Source organism: Argiope bruennichi, chromosome 11, assembly GCF_947563725.1.
Source record: "Argiope bruennichi chromosome 11, qqArgBrue1.1, whole genome shotgun sequence".
In the NCBI taxonomy this organism is placed as follows: Eukaryota; Metazoa; Arthropoda; class Arachnida; order Araneae; family Araneidae; genus Argiope; species Argiope bruennichi.
The window spans coordinates 29,945,176-29,966,294 of NC_079161.1; the positions used below are offsets into that span (position 1 = coordinate 29,945,176).

The 21,119-nt window shown below is 26.4% G+C and overlaps 1 protein-coding gene across 6 annotated transcripts; it reads right to left on the reverse strand.

Annotated features, from left to right (window-relative positions):
- Positions 1–1,537: 1,537 nt before the first annotated feature.
- On the reverse strand, positions 1,538–21,110 carry LOC129957384 (bridging integrator 3-like). Of its 6 annotated transcripts, none has more exons than XM_056069682.1 (11): positions 21,043–21,110; positions 19,537–19,594; positions 17,806–17,860; positions 14,409–14,452; positions 11,236–11,297; positions 11,010–11,146; positions 9,208–9,248; positions 8,212–8,272; positions 4,731–4,811; positions 2,877–3,011; positions 1,538–1,723 (listed from the first exon to the last, which is right to left on the reverse strand). In XM_056069682.1, exons 2-11 carry the CDS (start codon positions 19,542–19,544, stop codon positions 1,574–1,576), a joined length of 774 nt encoding a protein of 257 aa, XP_055925657.1. In that variant the 5' UTR covers positions 19,545–19,594; positions 21,043–21,110; the 3' UTR covers positions 1,538–1,573. The 6 variants fall into 6 exon arrangements, with proteins under 6 accessions (XP_055925657.1, XP_055925654.1, XP_055925655.1 ...); XM_056069679.1 differs by lacking the exon at positions 21,043–21,110 and adding an exon at positions 20,827–20,984; XM_056069680.1 differs by lacking the exon at positions 21,043–21,110 and adding an exon at positions 20,552–20,685.
- Between the last annotated feature and the right edge of the window lie 9 nt (positions 21,111–21,119).

Below are 21,119 nucleotides of genomic sequence, written 5' to 3' on the forward strand. Positions count from 1 at the left end.
CGAAACTAACGAACACTCGACAGTAACATAGATTGTATAAATCTCAAAATCTTTCAATGAGAGTATGATCTGAGTTTTAGAAAAGAGTAGGTTTTTAAATACCTGGCAATGAAAATAGAATCATAAATAATAGAAAGTATATGTATGATAAGTATAACTAAGATATAAATCTCAAGATAAAATAATGAATGGAAAGTTTTCATAATAAAATGAATTTCCCAACTATTCTTATTAGGGGCATCAAAAGAAGACGAGAAAAAACCGTGGTGCCAGAGAAGATGTAAATAAGCCCGAAAAATCACCTTTATTTTCATTCAATGAAAATTAAAAATAAAATTAATTAAATACCACTTTTATTAAAGTAGACTAAAGTATAAGCCAATTTTTCCTAGTCACATTCAAATTCCTAACACCATATAGATGGTCCTAAAAATTTGCAATTATGAACTAAGAAAATTCATGATCGCAAATTTTCGAGGCAGTTGGTATTGGTCTACGAGGAATCGTATTATTTATTTTTAAATCCATTTTAAAATGCAGTATATTAAGTTTTTAGATATTTAAATAATTGTTATCTACTACGGAACAGCAGCTTTCACATTTCAAAACGTACTCACCTTTCCTAAAAAGAATTCTATCAGAATATATTTACACTTTAAAATATTTTTTTAATAATCTTTTTTGTATAAAAGATTATTGAAAAAAAATTATCGGTGCTGCCAAATTTTACAGCTAAACAACGCAATTATCTCAACTTAATTATTGAAGATTGTTGAAATTATTTTATATGTATTAACAAAGGATTTAGTTTAATATTCAAAATTTCCATATAATGTCTAATGACAAAGAAATATACATAACTTTTTAATTATTATTGAAACATATTTCCATGGATTAAGATATTTTCTAGACATTTTATATTTTTTAAAAATTATTATATAAACAGAAATCATTTTTGATTGATATTTCAATAATGTATTAAAAATTTCACACTAACAGCTATTTGATTTTTCAATCGGCTTTCTAACTGATTTTGTAAAATTTGATTTTCAAACATTTTTTTAAATATTTGTATGATACATTTCATACTTAAGGGCTCACCATGTATAATGATCATACAGAAGTTATTTATATCAGTTCCAAGATATTTTATATAATATTATTTATATTTAATTGCAGTTTCAATCATTGCATTCCTTGGTTAAGGTCTGAAAAAAATAAAGGTCACGGAAAAGGCATAATTTTGGCCCTGTATGCAGGTGTTTATGTCTACTGATAATAATGTAGTTTAAATGTTGTTTCGATTTTAAGAAACAAAAACACATACATCACAAAACTAAGTTATTTTAATACTGAAATAACTGAGATTACACCCTTTTTTTTTTTAATATACAGATCATTGTAGAATATATTTTTTTCTTAATAAATAAATATTATAATAATTTATTAAGAAAATAACATCGATTTTTTTTATTGCTATATACAAATTCCCAAATATTTTCATAGAATATGACAAAATTAATACATAAAAAAAAAGTAAAATATAAATGTTTATTTTCATAAAACATGATGATTAACTTTCTCCCACTATGGATAGTGCATGAATTTGTGCAAATCTTTGATTTTGTTGCTGTCTCAATTCCATTTCAGTCAAATCAGTTCCATTTTTCAAACTTGGAATAGTCTCAGCAAATAAATTGACAGAATTGCCACTATGCTCGACCTATGAAATGAAGTATTTAAAAATTTAAATATCTAAAAGTAAATAAAAAAATTATTTAATCAAGTAAGATTACATTAAAGATTAAATAGGATTAAAAAAATTTATGCTCTGATTTTAGATGATATAATAATTAGCAGAAAGAAGTGGTAGAAATAAAATAAAATAAAAGCACAGTGGCGACTGGTTTTTGATATACGTTACATTAAAAAGTCAATTTTTGCAAAAAAAAAAAAAAAAAAAAAATATTTTTTTATTTATTTAATATACTCAACTTCTGAGCAGTCTTTGAAAACTATTTGAATTTTGTCTCTAAGCTTATTCTTTTGGAAAATTATATTGATTCTTAATGACTGCAAAATGTATATTCTAATACTATTTTAAATCTTTAAATGTGATTTTATCATATTATATATTTTGATAGAATTTTCTTACAAAAAACATCATAAATTAAAATATAATGTTATTTATGAATCAAAATCTAATATTTAAAGATTGGATAGAAAGAGAGATCCTTTGTTAGTTCTGAAACTAAGAATATATGCTTTAAAATTTCTGCAAGGTTTTGATCAAATCATTTGGTAAACTTCTAAATTAGAAAATTTTTTTTCATACCTCTTTCATCAAAAATATCTATTTTTTTTTTCAAATTTTTTAAAAATTTGACATTTAATTGATGTATTTTAGTTCCATTGAGATTTTTTTCAATCAATTGTAAGCAAAAATTAGAAAACATTACAAATTTACAGAGTTTTTCAAAATAGTCATCCCAAATACAGTCACATCGTCATTCCTGAGCATAATAATCATTGGTCAATAATTGAGACAAAATATTAGTTTCAAATCAATTTCCAAATTTTTTTTTCCTGAAAATTGGCGATTATAATACTGTTTAAAATTATAGAGGAACATTTTTAAAATAGGATATTTTTGACACACAAACCGAAAAAAAAAAAAAAAAAATGGTTGCACATTTCGCTTATTTTTCTAGAACTTAATGAAAAATGAACAACTTTTCGGGTGGGGGGGGGAGAGAAAATGAGCATAGAAAAATAAAATTCAAGGAATTTACCAGGACTTTTAAGGATTATAGAAACTCTATTAATGAAACAATGGAATTTACACTTTTGTGCTTCCTTTAAAACTGAAAACTTACTTGAGCTTTAATTAAAGCCTCTAAACAAGGTTGGAAATAATCTATTCTTCCTTCATTTAATAGAGGTAACTCTGACTTCAACAATCTGTCCTGGGCTTTGAAGTCTTCCTCTAAATTTGCCAAATTCTGCCGTGCCTGCAATATTTTGATGACTTAATATAGATTAATAGATAAAATAAATATTTTTTTTTCAAAAAGATAATTATAACAAATTAATTTACAATAGAATTTTTCACATTAAATATATATATATATATATATATATAATTTATAATTACAATTAAAAAATTAGGAGAAAACACAAGGCAGATATTTATATATATAATAATGTATTTTTAATTACAAAATACATGCTTTAAAAATTATTAGTTAGACCATAGAATAATCTGCAAAGAAAGCTACAGAGATGAACACAAATTATAAGTTTTAAACTAAATCTCAGCCTATCTTAGTCTAATCAGTGATATCCAAAATTAAGATTTTGTAAAAAGCTACACAATTTAATTACTCCATTGAAATAAACAACTCTTGCATATACTGAAACAATATGTTTCCAATTAAGAATAACTGAAAATTAAACATTACAATAGAATATCTCTAATGTGACTTCCCACTAGTCCAATGCAATTGCTGTAATCTGTTGCTTGGTGATGAGTTATTCTTCCTTGCTTTTGTACATATTTTGTACATATTTCCCTTTTGTACATATTTTTACTATTTAACATGCTTCTTTCAATGCCTTAACATATTTTTCTGTTAGTTTGTACTCAGACATAGAAAAATGCATTATTGTGTAAATTCATTCATTAAAGCATATCATATCATATATAAATTCATTGACATCTATAGTCCAAACACTATAATCGAACAAGTGTCTGGTCCAATAAATATCGGATTAAAGAGAGCCTAATGTGAAAATAATAACTGGTAAAAACTAAACAATACATTTTTGGTAAGCCCTTACATAATATTTCATTTAATTTGCTATGTATAGTTTGAAATTAGTGTTTAAATTCAATGTGAATCATTGATTTTACTTTAAATCCAATTTAATTTTTAATAATATTAAATGTAAATAGTTAAATTTTCAAGATATAATTTGTTATAACTGACAATATAAATTTAAATTGCATTTTTTAATGATATAATTGAACCATTCAATTTTGTTTTGTTATGATTACTGTGGGAAAGATAAATTTCATCTATACAGTATTTAAATAAAGTTACTTTTATAGAAACAATATTTCTTATTTGGAAAGCCAATTTATAAAAAATTATTTTAGTGAGCAAAAGTAAAATTCATATCGATGTGTACACAAAAAATTATAATTTTTTCCACATCAGCTTTGTTCTGTAGCATGATTTGAATAGATGAATAACCATCATGCTTAAATTAACATATTTTAAGCAAAATTTTTATTTAAATCATGCCTCAATTTTATGTGCAATTTAGAAAAGTAATTAATCACATTCTTTTTCAAAAAATTAATAAATTTTGATAATTTGATAACTTTTTCTTTCAAGAGTGAAATAATAAACATTAAATTTGAAAATCCAAAACTTTTCTCATTTTTTTTTCTTCTTTTTTTTCTAAATGCAAATGAACTTGAGCAAGTTATAAGGTAAAGAAATATACTACAATAACTAATCATTGATTGAAACAGAATTTAACTTTCAGTACTACATTCATATAAAATTTCAATAATCAATAAAATTTATTAAGTATAATCAAATTTATAATTATTTCAGAGAATTTCAATTAAAATAGCATTTTATTAAATCATAATCGTTTATGTAAATGTAAAATACAAGATGCAAGCATTTTCAAAAAAATTATTAAAATAGTTTGCTCACAGCTTCAAGCTTTACTATATTAGGACCAGTTTTTTCTTTTTCTTGAAGTTTCTGCACTTTCTGTCGAGCCTTCTCACATTCCTATAATGTAAAAAAATTCATGCATAAATAATTTTTATTTCTGTATTTACTTTGATGAAGCAGAATGTCTCAAAATAAAATTTTTCTAACATTTAGTTTGATTTGACATTAACACAATTCCAATTTAAATTACTATTTTGTATTAAATAGCATTCTATGAATTAAAGAATACTTTTTTAGAATAATTTAAAACCAAATACAAAATTTTCAGGCTTAATAATAAACACTGCCAACATTAGTAAAATAACATAAATATACATAATGATAATATGTGGTTATAATGTAAATAAATACAATTTATCATATTCTCTTCTAATAAAAGGAATCTAATGTAAAGAAAGTGGACAATGTGTGAGGAGGGGAGGGATTAATAAATGGAAACTACTATGAAATTTAGTTCTAATGCTCATTAGATTTTACATTAATAACAATATTTTCCAAACAAAACCTTTTGTTTCAGAAATGTTATTATTTACAAAGCATTTGTCAACTTTTATCATGGTATTACAAAGTATGTTTGTACAAAATTAATCAACAATAAAAATATAAAACAAATTGTAAGGATTAGAAGAAAAATAGACGGAAACTTAATCAAAGAAAGTCTTCTACATTTTTAATGGAGAAATTTAATCATTAGTAAAACCAAACAAGTAAAAGCAGGAAAAAGTACAGAGCAGAAAAAACTGACTTTGTAACTGAAAAATTATGTGTTGGTGATAGTTACAATGATTAAAATTTATACAAATTGAAATAGTACATTGCAGTATAAAGCTGAATGCACAGACTATTTACTTGGGTTGTAGATTTTTGGTCTATGATCTAGAACTGCTGAAATACCTTTTTATGCATCAAGAAGGGGCAGAACAAATTTATAAGGGCTACAATTCATGCAAACTTTGCAGAAGCAAAGAGAGCAATGATATTTTATCAAATTTCTCTGTTTGGTGTGTGTGTGTGTGTGCGTGCGTGTATATATGTATGTATGTAAAGAGAAGATTTGGAGAATTCTGAATTTATTATGTATATTGTGTTTTAGTAGTGTTGAAATATAAAACATTTCAAAGCTAATGATACTGGTAATATTCATGTGATTGATGAAAATACAAATAAACAAAACTGCACTTATATGATACTACGAGGGCAATTCAGAAACTAACCTCCGATTGGTCACAGTGCGGGTAGTGGGGGGAGTAGCGCGCCATCTGTGCATTCACACGCTCAGCAGGTCAGTCGGCATCAAGCCGTAGTCGAGTGAACATCGTACCTGCGCTAGTTTAGTTTTTGTGGCAGTTTGAAATGTGTGCTGCAATAGAAAATCCCGCCAAATGTGAAGTGCGTGCTGTTATAAGGTTTTTTACAGCCAAAGGATACTCTGCAGCAGCTATTCATCGTGAGCTTTGTGCCGTGTACGGACCAAAAGTTATGAGTGAAGGAGTTGTCCGTGAATGGGTACGTTTATTTAAAAGTGGACGAGAAAACGTTCATGATGAAGAGAGGAGTGGTAGACCAACCTTGGTGACTGACGAACTCGTTCAGACAGTTGATGCAAAAGTTCGTGAAAATCGACGTTTCACAATGGCGGAGTTGTCTACTGATTTTCCACAGATTTCTAAGACTCTTTTGTACGAGATAGTGACAACAAGATTGGGTTACCGTAAGTTCTGTGCACGATGGGTGCCCAAAATTCTTACCGACCACCACAAAAGTCAAAGAATGGCCTCTGCATTAGACTTTCTGTCACGTTATGAGGACGAAGGAGAACCATTGTTAAACAGAATCGTGACCGGTGACGAAACCTGGATTAAGTACGTGAACCCTGAGACAAAAGAACAATCAAAGATGTGGGCACATTCAGATTCGCCTACCAAACCAAAAAAAGCCCGGCAAGATTTTTCTGCCAGAAAACTGATGGCAACGGTGTTTTGGGATGCCAAAGGGGTGTTGTTGGTTGAATTCATGGAACGTGGGACGACCATTAATCAAGACGTGTACTGTGAAACACTAAAAACATTACGACGGGCTATACAGAACAAACGCCGTGGTATGCTGACTTCCGGTATCGTTTTTTTGCACGATAACGCCCGTCCTCACTCTGCTCGCAGAACAACAGCCCTTCTTGAGTCCTTCAAATGGGACGTTTTCTACCATCCACCTTACAGCCCAGATCTGGCGCCAAGCGATTATCACCTCTTCATGCGTATGAAGAAATGGCTCGGGTCCCAGCGGTTTGATGACGACGAAGAGCTCAAAGATGCGGTCACAGGCTGGCTCAAGGCACAAGCGGGTGATTTTAATGCAGAAGGAATTTCAAAGCTTGTGAAGAGATACGATAAGTGCCTCAATCGTTATGGAGACTATGTCGAAAAATAGTGCAAAGATGTAGTTGTAAGATGTATATATTAAAATATTTTTACTTAACTTGGTGTATTTTTTTCAATCAACTGGAGGTTAGTTTCTGAATTGCCCTCGTATAATGACCAGAGTCTTCAACACAAAGGTTTTTAAAATTAATGAAGCATTTATGCCCAATAGGAATAGAATCAATATCATATAGTAAAGCATATAAATAATGAAGTCAAAGTAGTTGCATTTCATGTTGGAATAAATCAAGAATAATTTAGAAAATAACATAATCAAAAATTTATGATACTAATCATATATATCTTTTAAATATAAATAAAACCCAATCAAATTAAAATATAATAACATAATAGAATTAAGAGAAACTTTATTCACTAAATGGAAGGACTACATCTATAGTTAATATTAATAATTACACAGATAAATATTAGCTAATGCAGTGAGAGATTTAGTAAAGCTTTTCTATATGTTTCTTTTCCTTCATAATTGTCATTGGTAAAAAAAACTAGGTATATAAAAATTATTGCATTATATTTTTCACTAAATTCTTTTCTCATATAAATTTTGATCTAAGTACTCTCTTCTTCTCCAAAAAACAGACAAAATCAGCTTTTAAAGTTCAAAAATTCCTTTTTTTAATTGTTTCTTCAATTTTGATTCATATTGTAAATTATTCAGATGGTGGGACCAATCATTCTTGATAGAATCATTACATAAGATCACTTCAATCTATCACAGAAGTATCACTTTAGGAGATAACTAACTGCTGATCCTGATAATTAATAAGAAAAAAAAATCTACATGCCAAATTACCTTTTTGTTTATTGATTAATTATTATTATATTTGATACCAAAAATAAAAATAAATGACAGTGAAGGTTTCAGTTTCCTACTGAAATATCCATCTTAAAATAGTGAAATGAGAATGAATTATCTGGAAGAAAGAAAAGCACTTTCAGGTTAAAATGGGGGGGGGGTCTTCAGAAAACTGATGAAGGAATTTAAAATTTCATAAAATAAATATGATAGGTAATCTTACCTGCATGGCCTGATCCCGTTTCCTTAAAGCACTTCTAGTAGCAGAAAACACTCCCTGAAACCTAAATTATTAAATATTAAAAAAATTTTAAACAGATAAATGAATTCATTCACAGGAAGAAACTGACATACCTATAGATAATTATCTTATACATTTTTTGAAAACAAATTAAAATGAGTTCGAATAAGAAAAATTAATAAAATAACATTTAAAATTTCTTTCAATAATATCATAATTTTAGAAAATGTCTTCAAGTCAATTTTTTCCTTGTGAATGACTTTTTACTTTTCTTAAAGAACAGCACATACTCGATAAAATTCTCACAATGTAATCCAAATAAATCTATTCTGTCTCTTTTTGACATGGATGCTAAAATTTAATAAGCATAAATGCAAAGAAAAATGCATTTTTTTTTGCATTATTAGAAATTTTTTAAAAAGAGATATTCATTAAAAAAAAAAAAACTTTAAAAAAATAGAATCATGTTTTTTTTATGCAAGTTTTATCATATTATTTAAACAAAATTAAACAAACAATACCACTCTTTTCATTTCCAGATAAAGTTTTACTGAATATCAAATATAATGCAAATAAAACTTTAGATGCAACTGAAATTGGTAATTTCCTTTCTTTAATAAATAAATATTTTTTTATACTGTATTGATTAAAATGATCCCTTTGTGACAGAAATTAATTTAAAATCATTTTTACATTTAACATTTCAAACTAATATCACTCAAATATCATCCTGATAAAAAACTAGATACAATAGTATTCCAAATAATGATAAAAAAAAAAGTCATCATACCTGGAATTGCTAATTAGTAAAATGTAATTTATAACAAAGAATAAAATATCTTACATAAAGTTTTCATCAAAGTAAAATAATATGTTAAAAAATGAGAATAAAAGAAACTCCTTTTTTAATGAAGAACATTTAAAAGAAAATATTAGAAATTTACTATAAAACAATGAGGATTTAAAAAATAATCTTACTTTTTCATAGGTTCTACAACTGTGCGCCGAGTCACTAATACCTGAAAAAGAAAGACATATATCTTAAAAATCTTATGTGAGATTTATCTTCATTATATATATATATATATATATATATAATATTTAGAAGACTATTTGAATTTAATCATTAAATTGAATTTATCATTGAAATGAATTTTTTTCCCTTCATTTCTAAAAGAAATGTAAAAAGACTTATTAGCGTAAATTCCAATATCTATTTGGGAGAAATATTTTGTAACTGACAATTATTCTTTTGTTCCTTTTCAAATATATCACATTTTCAAGATATTAGTAGCTGCAGAGGCAATAACAACAATTTTTCTAGAAACATTATTAAGTGCAATTTTCCATAGTTCAAAAAACAGTTTTGTCTTCTAGCAGTGAGCAGTTCTTTCCATTTTATGGACATATGAATAAGCTATTACAATGATAAAAAAAACCCTAACACAGTTGAAATATTTCAAGTTAATTTAATGTCAATGCCACTGCTTTCTTAAACTACCACAAATAAATTTAAAAGAAATGTTCATGTACAAAATTGATATTTAAACAATGGCTTATTAGTTAAAATTGATAGTCCTTTTCTTTTTGTCACAAGTTATTGTGCAACTTTTAGGTACATTCTGCAGGATTTAACAGTTATGAAAAATATTTTCTCTTGTCGACAAATAGAAATTGCTCATGTTCTTTAGTTCTTATACATAAAAAAAAAGAACACATTAGAAAGTAGCACAATCCTCCCCTCCCCCCCCCCCCAAAAAAGGATGCAAAGACAAAACTGTTGGTTCTTTCATCCTGATTTTAATTTTCTATTTTTAAAATAAATTTAGCCACATTTCTATTGACTGAAACACATGAACTAAATTTATACTTCAATAGATATTCTACAAAAAAAAAAAAAAAAAAATTCTTATCAGCAAGTGAGGATATAAAAGCAAGTTCTTCTTGCTTGATCCATAATATAGCATGATAGAAGTTAATTATTACCAAAAGTGAATGTCTGCATATAAGCAGGTAATAATTGTCCTTTTCTCTTCAGTTATAAAAGAAATGTAAAGTGAAACAAAATTATCCTTCACTATTTCCACTATTAATTTTGGAAGGGCAAGAACCATGAAAATTGATGATAAAGAAGAGAATGTAGATAATAAAAGTTTTTTGATGAAGTAGACATGCCTGGGTTGAAAAGCAGTTGAAAGGCAAGTATTGAAAAACCTATTTTAGCCACCAAGGATACCAACATTTTTTAAGGATAATTTTTTAAAATAAAATTATGATTATCAGGTAATTCATGTAATTATAATTATCTTTTTATCTTAAATAATAAGCGAGTCTTAGGGAAATTATAATTTCAATCCCACTATTTCACCTTCTTTGAGCCTAACAAGTCATCCATGAAACTGTTCAAGACTTCCTTTAACAAAATATCTCTGGACAATTCAAATTTATTCAAAACTACTTTAGATGAAGAGCTGTTGAAGATTCCAGGGACTTTAATCATAAAAATTAAGGTAAAATTTTATCAACTTAACTATAAAACATATAATAGGCAATTTTAATCAATTTTAGTTTTTTAATCAAATAGACAGTTTTATCTATAAGGACAATGTCCTAGTAAGATAATGAATTCTTAATTTAAAATATATTTAACAGAAAACATATTTTATAAACTTTGAAATTTTTATAATGTATTGTCCTTATTAAAAAAATAAACATCCCTTGTAATAAACAATTAAATTATTTATATATTTGATGCATATAATAATAACAATGTAACATACAAGATCTTCATCAAACGCATTGACTTGTGAAATATAAGAATGCCATTCTTCAAGTAATTCTCTTAATTTTTCTTCTTCATGGCAAAGCATACTGTTAGATAAATCTGATGTCATCTTTTTTTCAGTGCGGTTTGCTTCTGTAAAATTAATATAAATATAAACTAAGAATAAACATTTTTATTAGAGAAATGCACAAAAGAATAAGAAAAGTATTTCTTTTTATTACCAAGAATACAATCTTCATATTTTTTAGCATCCTTGTACAGTTTCTTAGTTGTGTTTTCTAACCTATGAAAAAAAGAAATATATTATTATATTGAACAATAACTTTCCAATATATTTTTGGATGAAATAGGTAAGTTAATAAGAAATAATATTACTATGAGAAAGTTAAAATCATTTTACATGAGCAGATATGAAGCATGCATTTAATAAATGAGATCAAGAACATTAGAAATAAGGCTGGACAAAACCTATTCTGGACCTGATTAAATAATTAAATTAAACTGGTCTAGTTTGGCAACCAGCTTATTCACTCAAGTATTGACTTTTTAGGTGGCCATTTGACTAATAAGGAATGAATCAATATACTATAAATTACTATGGGTGCAAATTAAAAAGATAATGTGCAACAAAATAGAAGTGAATGGGAAACTCCTATTTCAGAGTTCATGTCATATATATATATATATATATATATATATATATATATTACGCACACAATTGAGTATTTTGATGGATGAATTTCAATTTCACCATAACATTAAAAACAAAACTGTACAAAAAATTTTTTAAGTAAGTTTAAAAACATAACTAATTGATTAAAATAATTTTAAAAGCAAAGTTCAACGCATGAAAGTGTCAAACATAGATAGAGCATAGGCTGTGGATTTCATTTGACCAGCTGTATCTTTCCATTAGCAAATAAATATTTGTCATTAAACATAAATCTGGTCTGAAACAACACGCTTTTGCAAAATAACAGTCAGCAGAACTTATTCCAAATACAATAAGTCATAGATTTATAAGAAGTCAAACTTTTCAGTTGCTATACTTAATGAATTCGGCTGCTGTTGAATAAAAAGGAAAATAGTGATTTTTGTTTCATGCTTTCACTAAAAATTAGTATAATATTGCTCCACTGCTTTTCATAGAATACTATCACTGTTTAGATTACCAATAACTTTATAAAATTTCAATCAATTATGATAAACAACTGTGAAAGCTTAAGTGTTTAAGTATTTCATTACTATATTGTATATCATTTAACAAGGGAAAATATCACGATAGATTTCATTTAATCACACATTCACTGTGTCAATAATATTATTCATATTTTACACTTTTCAAAAGACCATAAAAATGGTGCATTAAACTGAAGGGAAAATTGTAAATCATAGGGAAAAGCTTACAAGGTAGAATAAGAAACCAGTGAAAAGCAAATCTGAAGAGACCAACAAAAGTGTTGCTAATGATAAGAATGCTTAATAAATAGGTATGCAAATATGGAGTAATATATTTCGTGGACAAAATCAGCATTATCAATGAAGTATAGAAATAATTTTAAAAAATATCTAAAAGATGATTTTGAAAATGATATAGTGCTACTATAGAACAGAAAAAAATGTAACTTTTCTATTTATTAATAATAATAATTGCAAAAACGTTCTTTGTAAATAAATAAAAAAATAGCACATATATTTATGTATATGTAATATTATAGGTGTACAGAAGATATTTTATGTTAAATTAAATGTAATACACATTGCACTAACCTGATTGTTAATTCAAACATGTTAATACATATTATTGCTGTTCAACATACCACAAATTTTTTTCATTATTGCTCCACAATTACATCATTAATCTGATTCATTATTCTGTGTCAATAGGTTAATTTACATTGTCCCAGATTTAAGAAATAATATTTTAGAATTTTATTCAAGAACACAGTACTTCATTTTACTTTAAATTTTATTCAAGAACACTGTACTTCATTTTATCTTAAATTTTATTATGAGAATTTAAATTTTGAAAGTTCTAATCTGAAAAATAATCTTTCTGCAATTTACAAGATCAATAAGATAACAGAAAAATGTAAACCTACATAATATTAAAAAAAATAATTATACAGCTTCAAATATCATTTGCTTCTAATTATTTATTCACAATGCTTTTCTTTGTAAATAATGAAAAACATAAAAGGAAATATATCACCAAAAAATAATAAAAGATATTGACAATATTTTCCATACTGCATCATGTTCTAGTTATGTGGTGAAAAAAAGAACAGATTTCAAACCACTTAAGATGTATAAAATTTAGACTTCAAGTAAAAATATTGGTGTAATCTTTACTGAATTAAATCTAGAAATCAGTAAAACATTCTATTGGTGGAATTTAGAGAAAATGCACACATAAAAATGTATTATTTGCACTTAAATTGAACAAACATAAAAAAAGGGGGGAAGTTTGCTTAGTTGCTTTGTGGATTAATGTGCTTGAGTCAATTTATCATAAAATAGCAAAGGAAAAATTAAATAAATGATAAAAATCAAATAGCTATTTGATTTAGATGTAAAAACAAAATAATTTTTATATATTATTATGATAATGTTGCCATAAATATACCTATTATTTCATTATAAATATGTTAGTTATACATTATTCAATATATTTAATTTTTTGCATTTTCTTTTGTCTATTTAAAGCAACTCTTAACTTCAATGCATTAGTTTGATTTTTGATTAATGGATGCCTTTACTTTTTCTTCTATTAGGTGAAGTTTTTAAATCAAACATCTTTTACCAACTGACATAGCTCAAGAATATTAAATTAAATTATATATTTATTTTCCATAGTTTCAGATATTTATATAAAATACAAGCCTAAATGTTTTTTTTTTTCTTTTTTCAGAATGGTTGCTAAATGTGCTTTACCATCATTTTATTTGGCAATATACTAATCCAACAAATTATATCCAATTAGATAACAATGGTGTTTTTTAATAATCAATTAAAAATAATAATTAATATAGAATGCCAAATTTGGCACATAAAATAAAAAAAGGAAACCTAATTTTAACTTAATATTTCTAATAGAAACCAAATGGATTTGATTGCTAGAATTGGACATTAGGGCACCATAAGTTTTTCTGGCTGATGACAATAAAACAGAAAGCATATCCATTTTAATGATGAATGCTCTATTTCTATTCTTAATCTACCAGGTCTAGAATAAGTAATGCATATTCATAAAATTATTTTTTAATGCCAGTAGCAACAAGCAGTTAAGCATAACATTAACAGCATTTTTAACATAGAACAAGCTGATAAAAAAGTTAGAAGCAGAAAATTAGCAAGTTAGTTAGATTAAAAGATTGCATGTATGAAAACTTACTGTTCCAGTTTAGAAACATGCTTCTCAAGCACTATCTCATCCTGCTATAAAGCATCAAACAAATATAATATTAAAATATGATGGTTAGGAAAAGATTTTTAAGTTAGGAAGTCATAATACTAATAGGGAGTTATTTGTGCAACTAGGCTACAATGACAAGATAAGAATATTTGTAATTAAACTTTTACTACTACTTTTTTCTATAGCTTGATCTAATTGGGTAGCATCAAATTTTGTAGCAGAACTGTCAGGCTTACTTCCTGACAATTCTGCTATGTTACGTTCAGGCTTACATAGTTAAATTTTATGAAACTTTATTAATGCAGAAAGGAAATATTTTTTTAGAACAAATGAAAAATAACTGTAAGTAATAGAAAACAATGAAAAAATTGTTTGCTTCATGAAGAAACAAAAGTAAATTCATGATAATAAATGTAAATAAGAATTAAATAAGCAGTGCACAATATAGATTAAGGATAGCATGAGAAAAAAATAACCTAAAAAAACTGTAATTCTAGATATTTCTGAAAGAAAAAAATATAGCACAGAGAAAATAAAAGAAAATTTTAAAGATAAAATAAATGAATAACAATGGGGGGGAAAAAATGTGTTGAGATTTCCATTTTTTTTTTTTTTTTTTTTTTTTTTGTTACTGCTACCACTTTCATAAATTTCTGAATAAATTTTATTCCATTTGGTTACACTGAACAATAGATGGCAGAGTAGTCTAATTTGCTTAATTATAAATACTTTAGATATGATATTCTGATTGAGAGAAGAATCAGTTTTGCTAAGAATAGATAGAAGAAAAGAAGAATAAATGCACATTTTAATATATCTTAAGCTCAAGAAAAATTTTATTTTGGAAATATACTAAAATAGAATGATTTATTCTTAAATTTTATTTAATTTAATATAGCTGTTTTTTTAAAGCTTATAATTTTTAAAATGTGCTAAAAATTTACAAATACACCAAGTTCATATTAAAAGCCTGAAAGCTTAAAAAAAAAAAAAAAGCATAATTTTTGCAAAAAGAAAAAAATTAAGTAATAATGTAGACAGAACTAAGGACTTTTCATAAATATTAGCTTTTAAAATATAGGAACAAGCAATAGGATATACAGATGGGTGACAAAATAATATGAACACTCATGAAACAAGAGAAAAATTTTTATTAATAGGGAGTTAGACCACCCTTTGACACAATTAAAGATTGTATGCAATTTGGGATGGATACATAGAGATCATGAACATTTGATAGAATATGAAGCCATTCTTCCCGAAGAGCTGTTTTTCTAATTCCAAATACATAGATGGTGGAGGAATTAAGGCATGGAATTTTAACTCTAAATATCATAAAAATGTTCAAGTCAGGAGACTGAGGGGGCCAGCAGGATGTCCTATTTTCTCATCATGCTCTTCAAATTGTTTTTGGATGATTTTAGCAGTATCAATAGAAGCAATGTCATTTTCATAAAGTGGCAATTTTCTGGGATATAAATTGTGGACAAAAGGATATGTCTAACCCACCAGAATATCAATATAGTGAGCAGCTGTAATCTTTCCATGCAGAGTAACAAGCAGCCCAAAACCATGCCAAGATACTGTACACTATAAGAGGACCACCTCCATGCTCTATAGTTAGCAAGAGGTAGTCAGGAGAAAATGCATTTGTGGTCGTTCTCCATACATAAACAAGTTTGGTGAAGGTTAATTTGAAATATGGTGAATATTAATTTATCAAACCAGATAACTTGTTGCCACTGTAGTGGGTCCAATTTATGTGTGTTTTACAACATTAGCATCACTGAAAAGTATGATGTGATGTTATCAATGGTTTATGAATTGCAACTCTTCCATAAATATTCAAAGCATGAAGTTCCCTTTGAACAATTTTTGCTGAAATGGGGTTAAGGGATCACTATATGCTTTTCAGATCAATAAGTGAGTCAATCACTAAATGAGTTTAAGTCAGTCCAAGTGAGTTCTTGCACATCCCAAACAATTGACTGTTTCCATCACCAAGGAACTAATTCACCATATTCCAATAATCATGCTTTTCCTCCCTTTTTTTCTTTAAATCTCTGACAGGTCAGTCATTATTGAATTTTTCACAGAGTATGGTAGATATATGCAACACAAATGACTATTGCTGAGCAACTAATACATTACCTTTCATAACCACTAAGTGGCAGACTGGATGTGTGTGTTCTATTTCTTTGAAAAGGACCATGCCTTTTTTTATGGGTGTTTGCATTATTTTTTCAACCATCTGTAGCATATAGATATATAAGATAACACAGATAAGATATAAAATTTGAAGTGTATAGGTTATTATCAAAATGACAGTATGATAGTTTTTTTACTTATATATAAGTTTAAGGAAATTAATGAATATCAGTTTATTTATTCTGCTGCTATTATATTACAACAGTGTAAACAAAGCAGACTTATGTGAATATAATCTTTTTATATAATGAGTATATTCACTCTAAATATAATAGAATAAAAGAATCATGGATATACAGTACACTCCCGATTATCCACGGAATTGGGTGGCGCGGCCGCCGCGGATAACAAAAATCGTGAATAATCCGAAAAAAGCTAAAAACGGGTATAGCAAAAGAGAAAACAATCATTCCAACTTTGAAAAATCGTTTTATGTACAATAAAACGTAAAATAAACAGCAGGAAATGTTTAACTAACACTTAATATTTTAGTATATCACTCAAAACTAATCTAAAATGCATTTTGTTAATGAAAACAGAAAAGTACTTTGTACTTTCGAGAGGCGTCAAGGATACACAGAAAAATTAATACATATGTACTGTTTTAATATTGTAATGTATTATGTAATTACAAAAGCATAACTGTAAAACTACACCTTTTTGAAGAAATCAGTCATTTGTGTTTACTTCTTGCTTTGGAAGCATTTTCTCTTTGCTTGGAAGCAAAAAAAAAAAAAACTTAGTGCGGCAGGCGCGAATAACCCGCCCGCGGATAATCATGAGTCTACTGTATATTTACAAAAAATATAATCAAAATGTGATTCTAAACATGTCAACTTAGCATTTACATATAAACAGATAAATATTAAACATTATACACTTGGAAACTAAAAAGACACTTTTAGTTCAGCCAATCTGCAAAGCATTCAAGAAACAAAAAGTATTTCAATATATTGTTAGACATTTTTCTAGAAATCTTCCAAGTTATCATTCCATATTCTGTTGGAATTTTACTAGTCTCTCTTTTATAATGATCATCATTTCTGTTCCTTGTTGGTACAAAGGCTCAATAATCATAAAAAATTGAACATTTAATTTCAATAATAAGATATTATAAAATAATCAGAATAAAATGTTTTTAAAATGTAAAGATAAATAAAAGACTTACTCTTTGCACGAGATAAGATTTTGATCCATGTCTCTGAAGTTTTTTCCAGGGATTCCTAAAATAAAAAGATGGTTAGGAAGATGCATATATTTATACAATATATGATAAATATTATTAAATTACTTCATAAAGACAAAAAAAATTAAGATCAAAGTACAAGTCTACTTATCGAAGTAAAATAAAACATATTAAAAGCAACTCTCACATGCTGATTTTGTAGCACACATGAAAAAGCTACAACTTAATACTTTTAAAGCAATTATTTTAATTATGTATGATGATTTTAATAAAACATCTATCAAATGTTTCTATATTTTATAAACCTTTTATTCATACAGAAATCATATACATTTTTGATAATCTTTTTAAAGTTTTGAACATATTTTAATTTAATACCATCAGTGAAAGTAGAAGAAGCTATGCCAACTGCATCAATATATAATATGAACTGAAAATGTGTTATCAAATTCAGAGCATGAAATCAACAAAAACTGCTAAAAATCAATGGACAAAAAATTCATCATTAAAACTATCACTATTTCTTATTATATGTAAAAACACTTAAGATAAATTATATTTCATTTGAACATGATAGTTGAGTTCCTACTCTTGATCCTTTCATAAACTGCTGTTTTTAAATTTCTCTGTAACATGAAAAATTTGTTAAACAACCTAAATTTAAAATGATAACATTTCTCATTTTGGAAATTTAGAAATCATTAACATACTTTTAAATCGATACTATTATAAGCTATGTTCAATGTCTTTTCAACTGTACACTTCAAGAAAGATGCAATTAAGAGTTTAAGTCTCTAAATTAATTTTATTTATGAATATTAATTGAAAACTGCATTCACTACTTCATCATTATATATATATATATAAAGATTAAGAATAGTATATAAGCTATAACGAAATTTGAATAGTTTAGATACATGATGTAAATTTTTTTAATGCAATTGTTGTTTAACATTTTATTCTTTTTTTAATGCAATTTTTCTCAATACCAATACTTTTGTGAAAATATAATTTTATATATTAGTCAAAATAGTACTTCATGAAACTTTTAAATTATGCAAACTAAGAATATTCTTGTAATAGATAGTTTAATTTAGTATAATCAGACTAAAATTCATTTTGAAACTACATAGGGGTGTTTAGAATAGATATTATTTTGAACTATGGTCAGTTACCAAGAAAAAGACATTACATTTGCTTCAAATTTCCACTGGTAATAGTTGGGAGGATTTGCCTTTTATGGATTAAAATGCAAAATGACCTCCAATGGATCTTTAATCGAAACATAATATAAATATGTCTTCATCACCCCTAAAGCTTAAACTCGGTATATTTGTTCTATACATTTTCTATATATCTCTATGTTGGGTCAACTGCCAAGAAGTATTAGTTTTCATTTTATTGAGAATCTCACCTTCAACCAAATATATAAATATATATATATATCTTTTTAATTTTTATGCTCAACAAGCAATTTTGCTATATTTTTCCATTAATCATCTTATCATACATTGAACATAAAAAAATGAAGTAATAATTTAAAAAAAATAGTATGGATAATATAGTGAAATAGCATTTGCTTTAATGTAGGGTATGAATAAAGTTTTTTTTTTTTTCCTTTTCTGCTTTTAGAACAGCATATCCTTTAATTTCATACATAAACTAAAAGAAATAGAGCATGTTTTTATAATACAAATACAAAGGAAATATTACCAACTCATTTACTTCATGGAAGAGCTACTAGACTGGATATATTTTTTCTGTATAAACACTGAAATAAAAGATAAAGAATAAATTTTAATTATGCTAATTCTATACAGTATTGATTTTGAATTAATGCTTTTCTAACCGACATTTAATTTATAATGCATTTTAATGTGTGTTTATTGTTTCTTTGTCATTTAATATAATTAAACTTTATTCCCTATATTTATGAAATTTCATGCCAAAAATTAGTTAAAACATTGGGCTTTAAATGTAATTAATGTGCCTATGTTTTAACTTAAAAATATGGTACAGACAATGTAGAAAATGATGTACAAAGGAAGGTTGTACACTGCTGATGATGCTTCACAAAATTTATCAAAATTCTTTAGGGTATACTAATTTTAGAGCTGCATTAATTAACTTCATGTTTTTACCGATAGTTCAGTGCAGGACAGTTCCATTTCAAGGTAAAGGATATACACACATTAAAAAGAAAGAATTGGAAATCAAACTTTAGACAAAATTGTTATTTATAACTAAAATTAAAAATTTCCTTTTTACTATGGAATTTCTTTTCATATGAATTAAAAGTAATGAGACATTTGTTAAATGAACTGTAAAAAACTTATATCTAAAGAATATCATTACAGCATCTCAAAGTAAACAAAGTATGATTAAGTAAGCTTTAAAATTACTCATATATGAAGAAGAGGAAACAATCAAGTTGTCCCATCTTCATATTTTATCATAATTCCAAATTTTCTCTTTTATGTTCTGGGAAAATGTCAGGTCATTCAATTTAAAAGTATCATCTAGATTGTTATATGGATAATATAAACTAAAAATGATACACTGATCGCTGTTTACTCTTTAATAAGTTTTCATCAAAAAATCAAATAATAACAAAAAGAAATAATCTGCGTGAAATGCTTCGAGCTTATTACAACGGTTTATTGAAAATAAACGAGTTTATTCCATTTTTAGAAATTAGTTATTATTACACAATCGAAAATATACGCACAGCACATTCAAAAAGAGAATCAGTTTTTGGTTTTCATTAAAAGATGATGAAGAGATTACTGTAATTGAGAAATTAAAGTCCAATGAGGAAAATTATTCAAATACTTCTTTAACTACATAACAAATATTTTCAGGTTTGTTTTATCAGTTTTTGAATGAATGTGTGATATTGACATTATGATTAAACAAGTATAACGAAATCTGGCATATATATATTGAAAAAAAAAATGATAGATAAATTGCTTAAAATTTTATGCATAATAAATTTTTTTTTACCTAAATCGAAACTATTTCCGATTATTTCAATAATATTTTATTCCTTCACTTCAGTTGTGTTTTGGTTCATTGGACTTATCTATTTCCTTTACTTTATAATCTAGGTCAATAGGGTATTTTCTTTAACTGCACGAATTTCCTAATTTCTTTTGATAAATAAAATATCTTAAACAATTTTCGAATTCACCATATAAAATGCAAAATTTTATAGAATACCAAAGTGTCTTGACTGTGGGGGACAATATGTATTTTAAGAAGAATTAACCAATCAAACCCTTTAGGGCTCAGTAAAC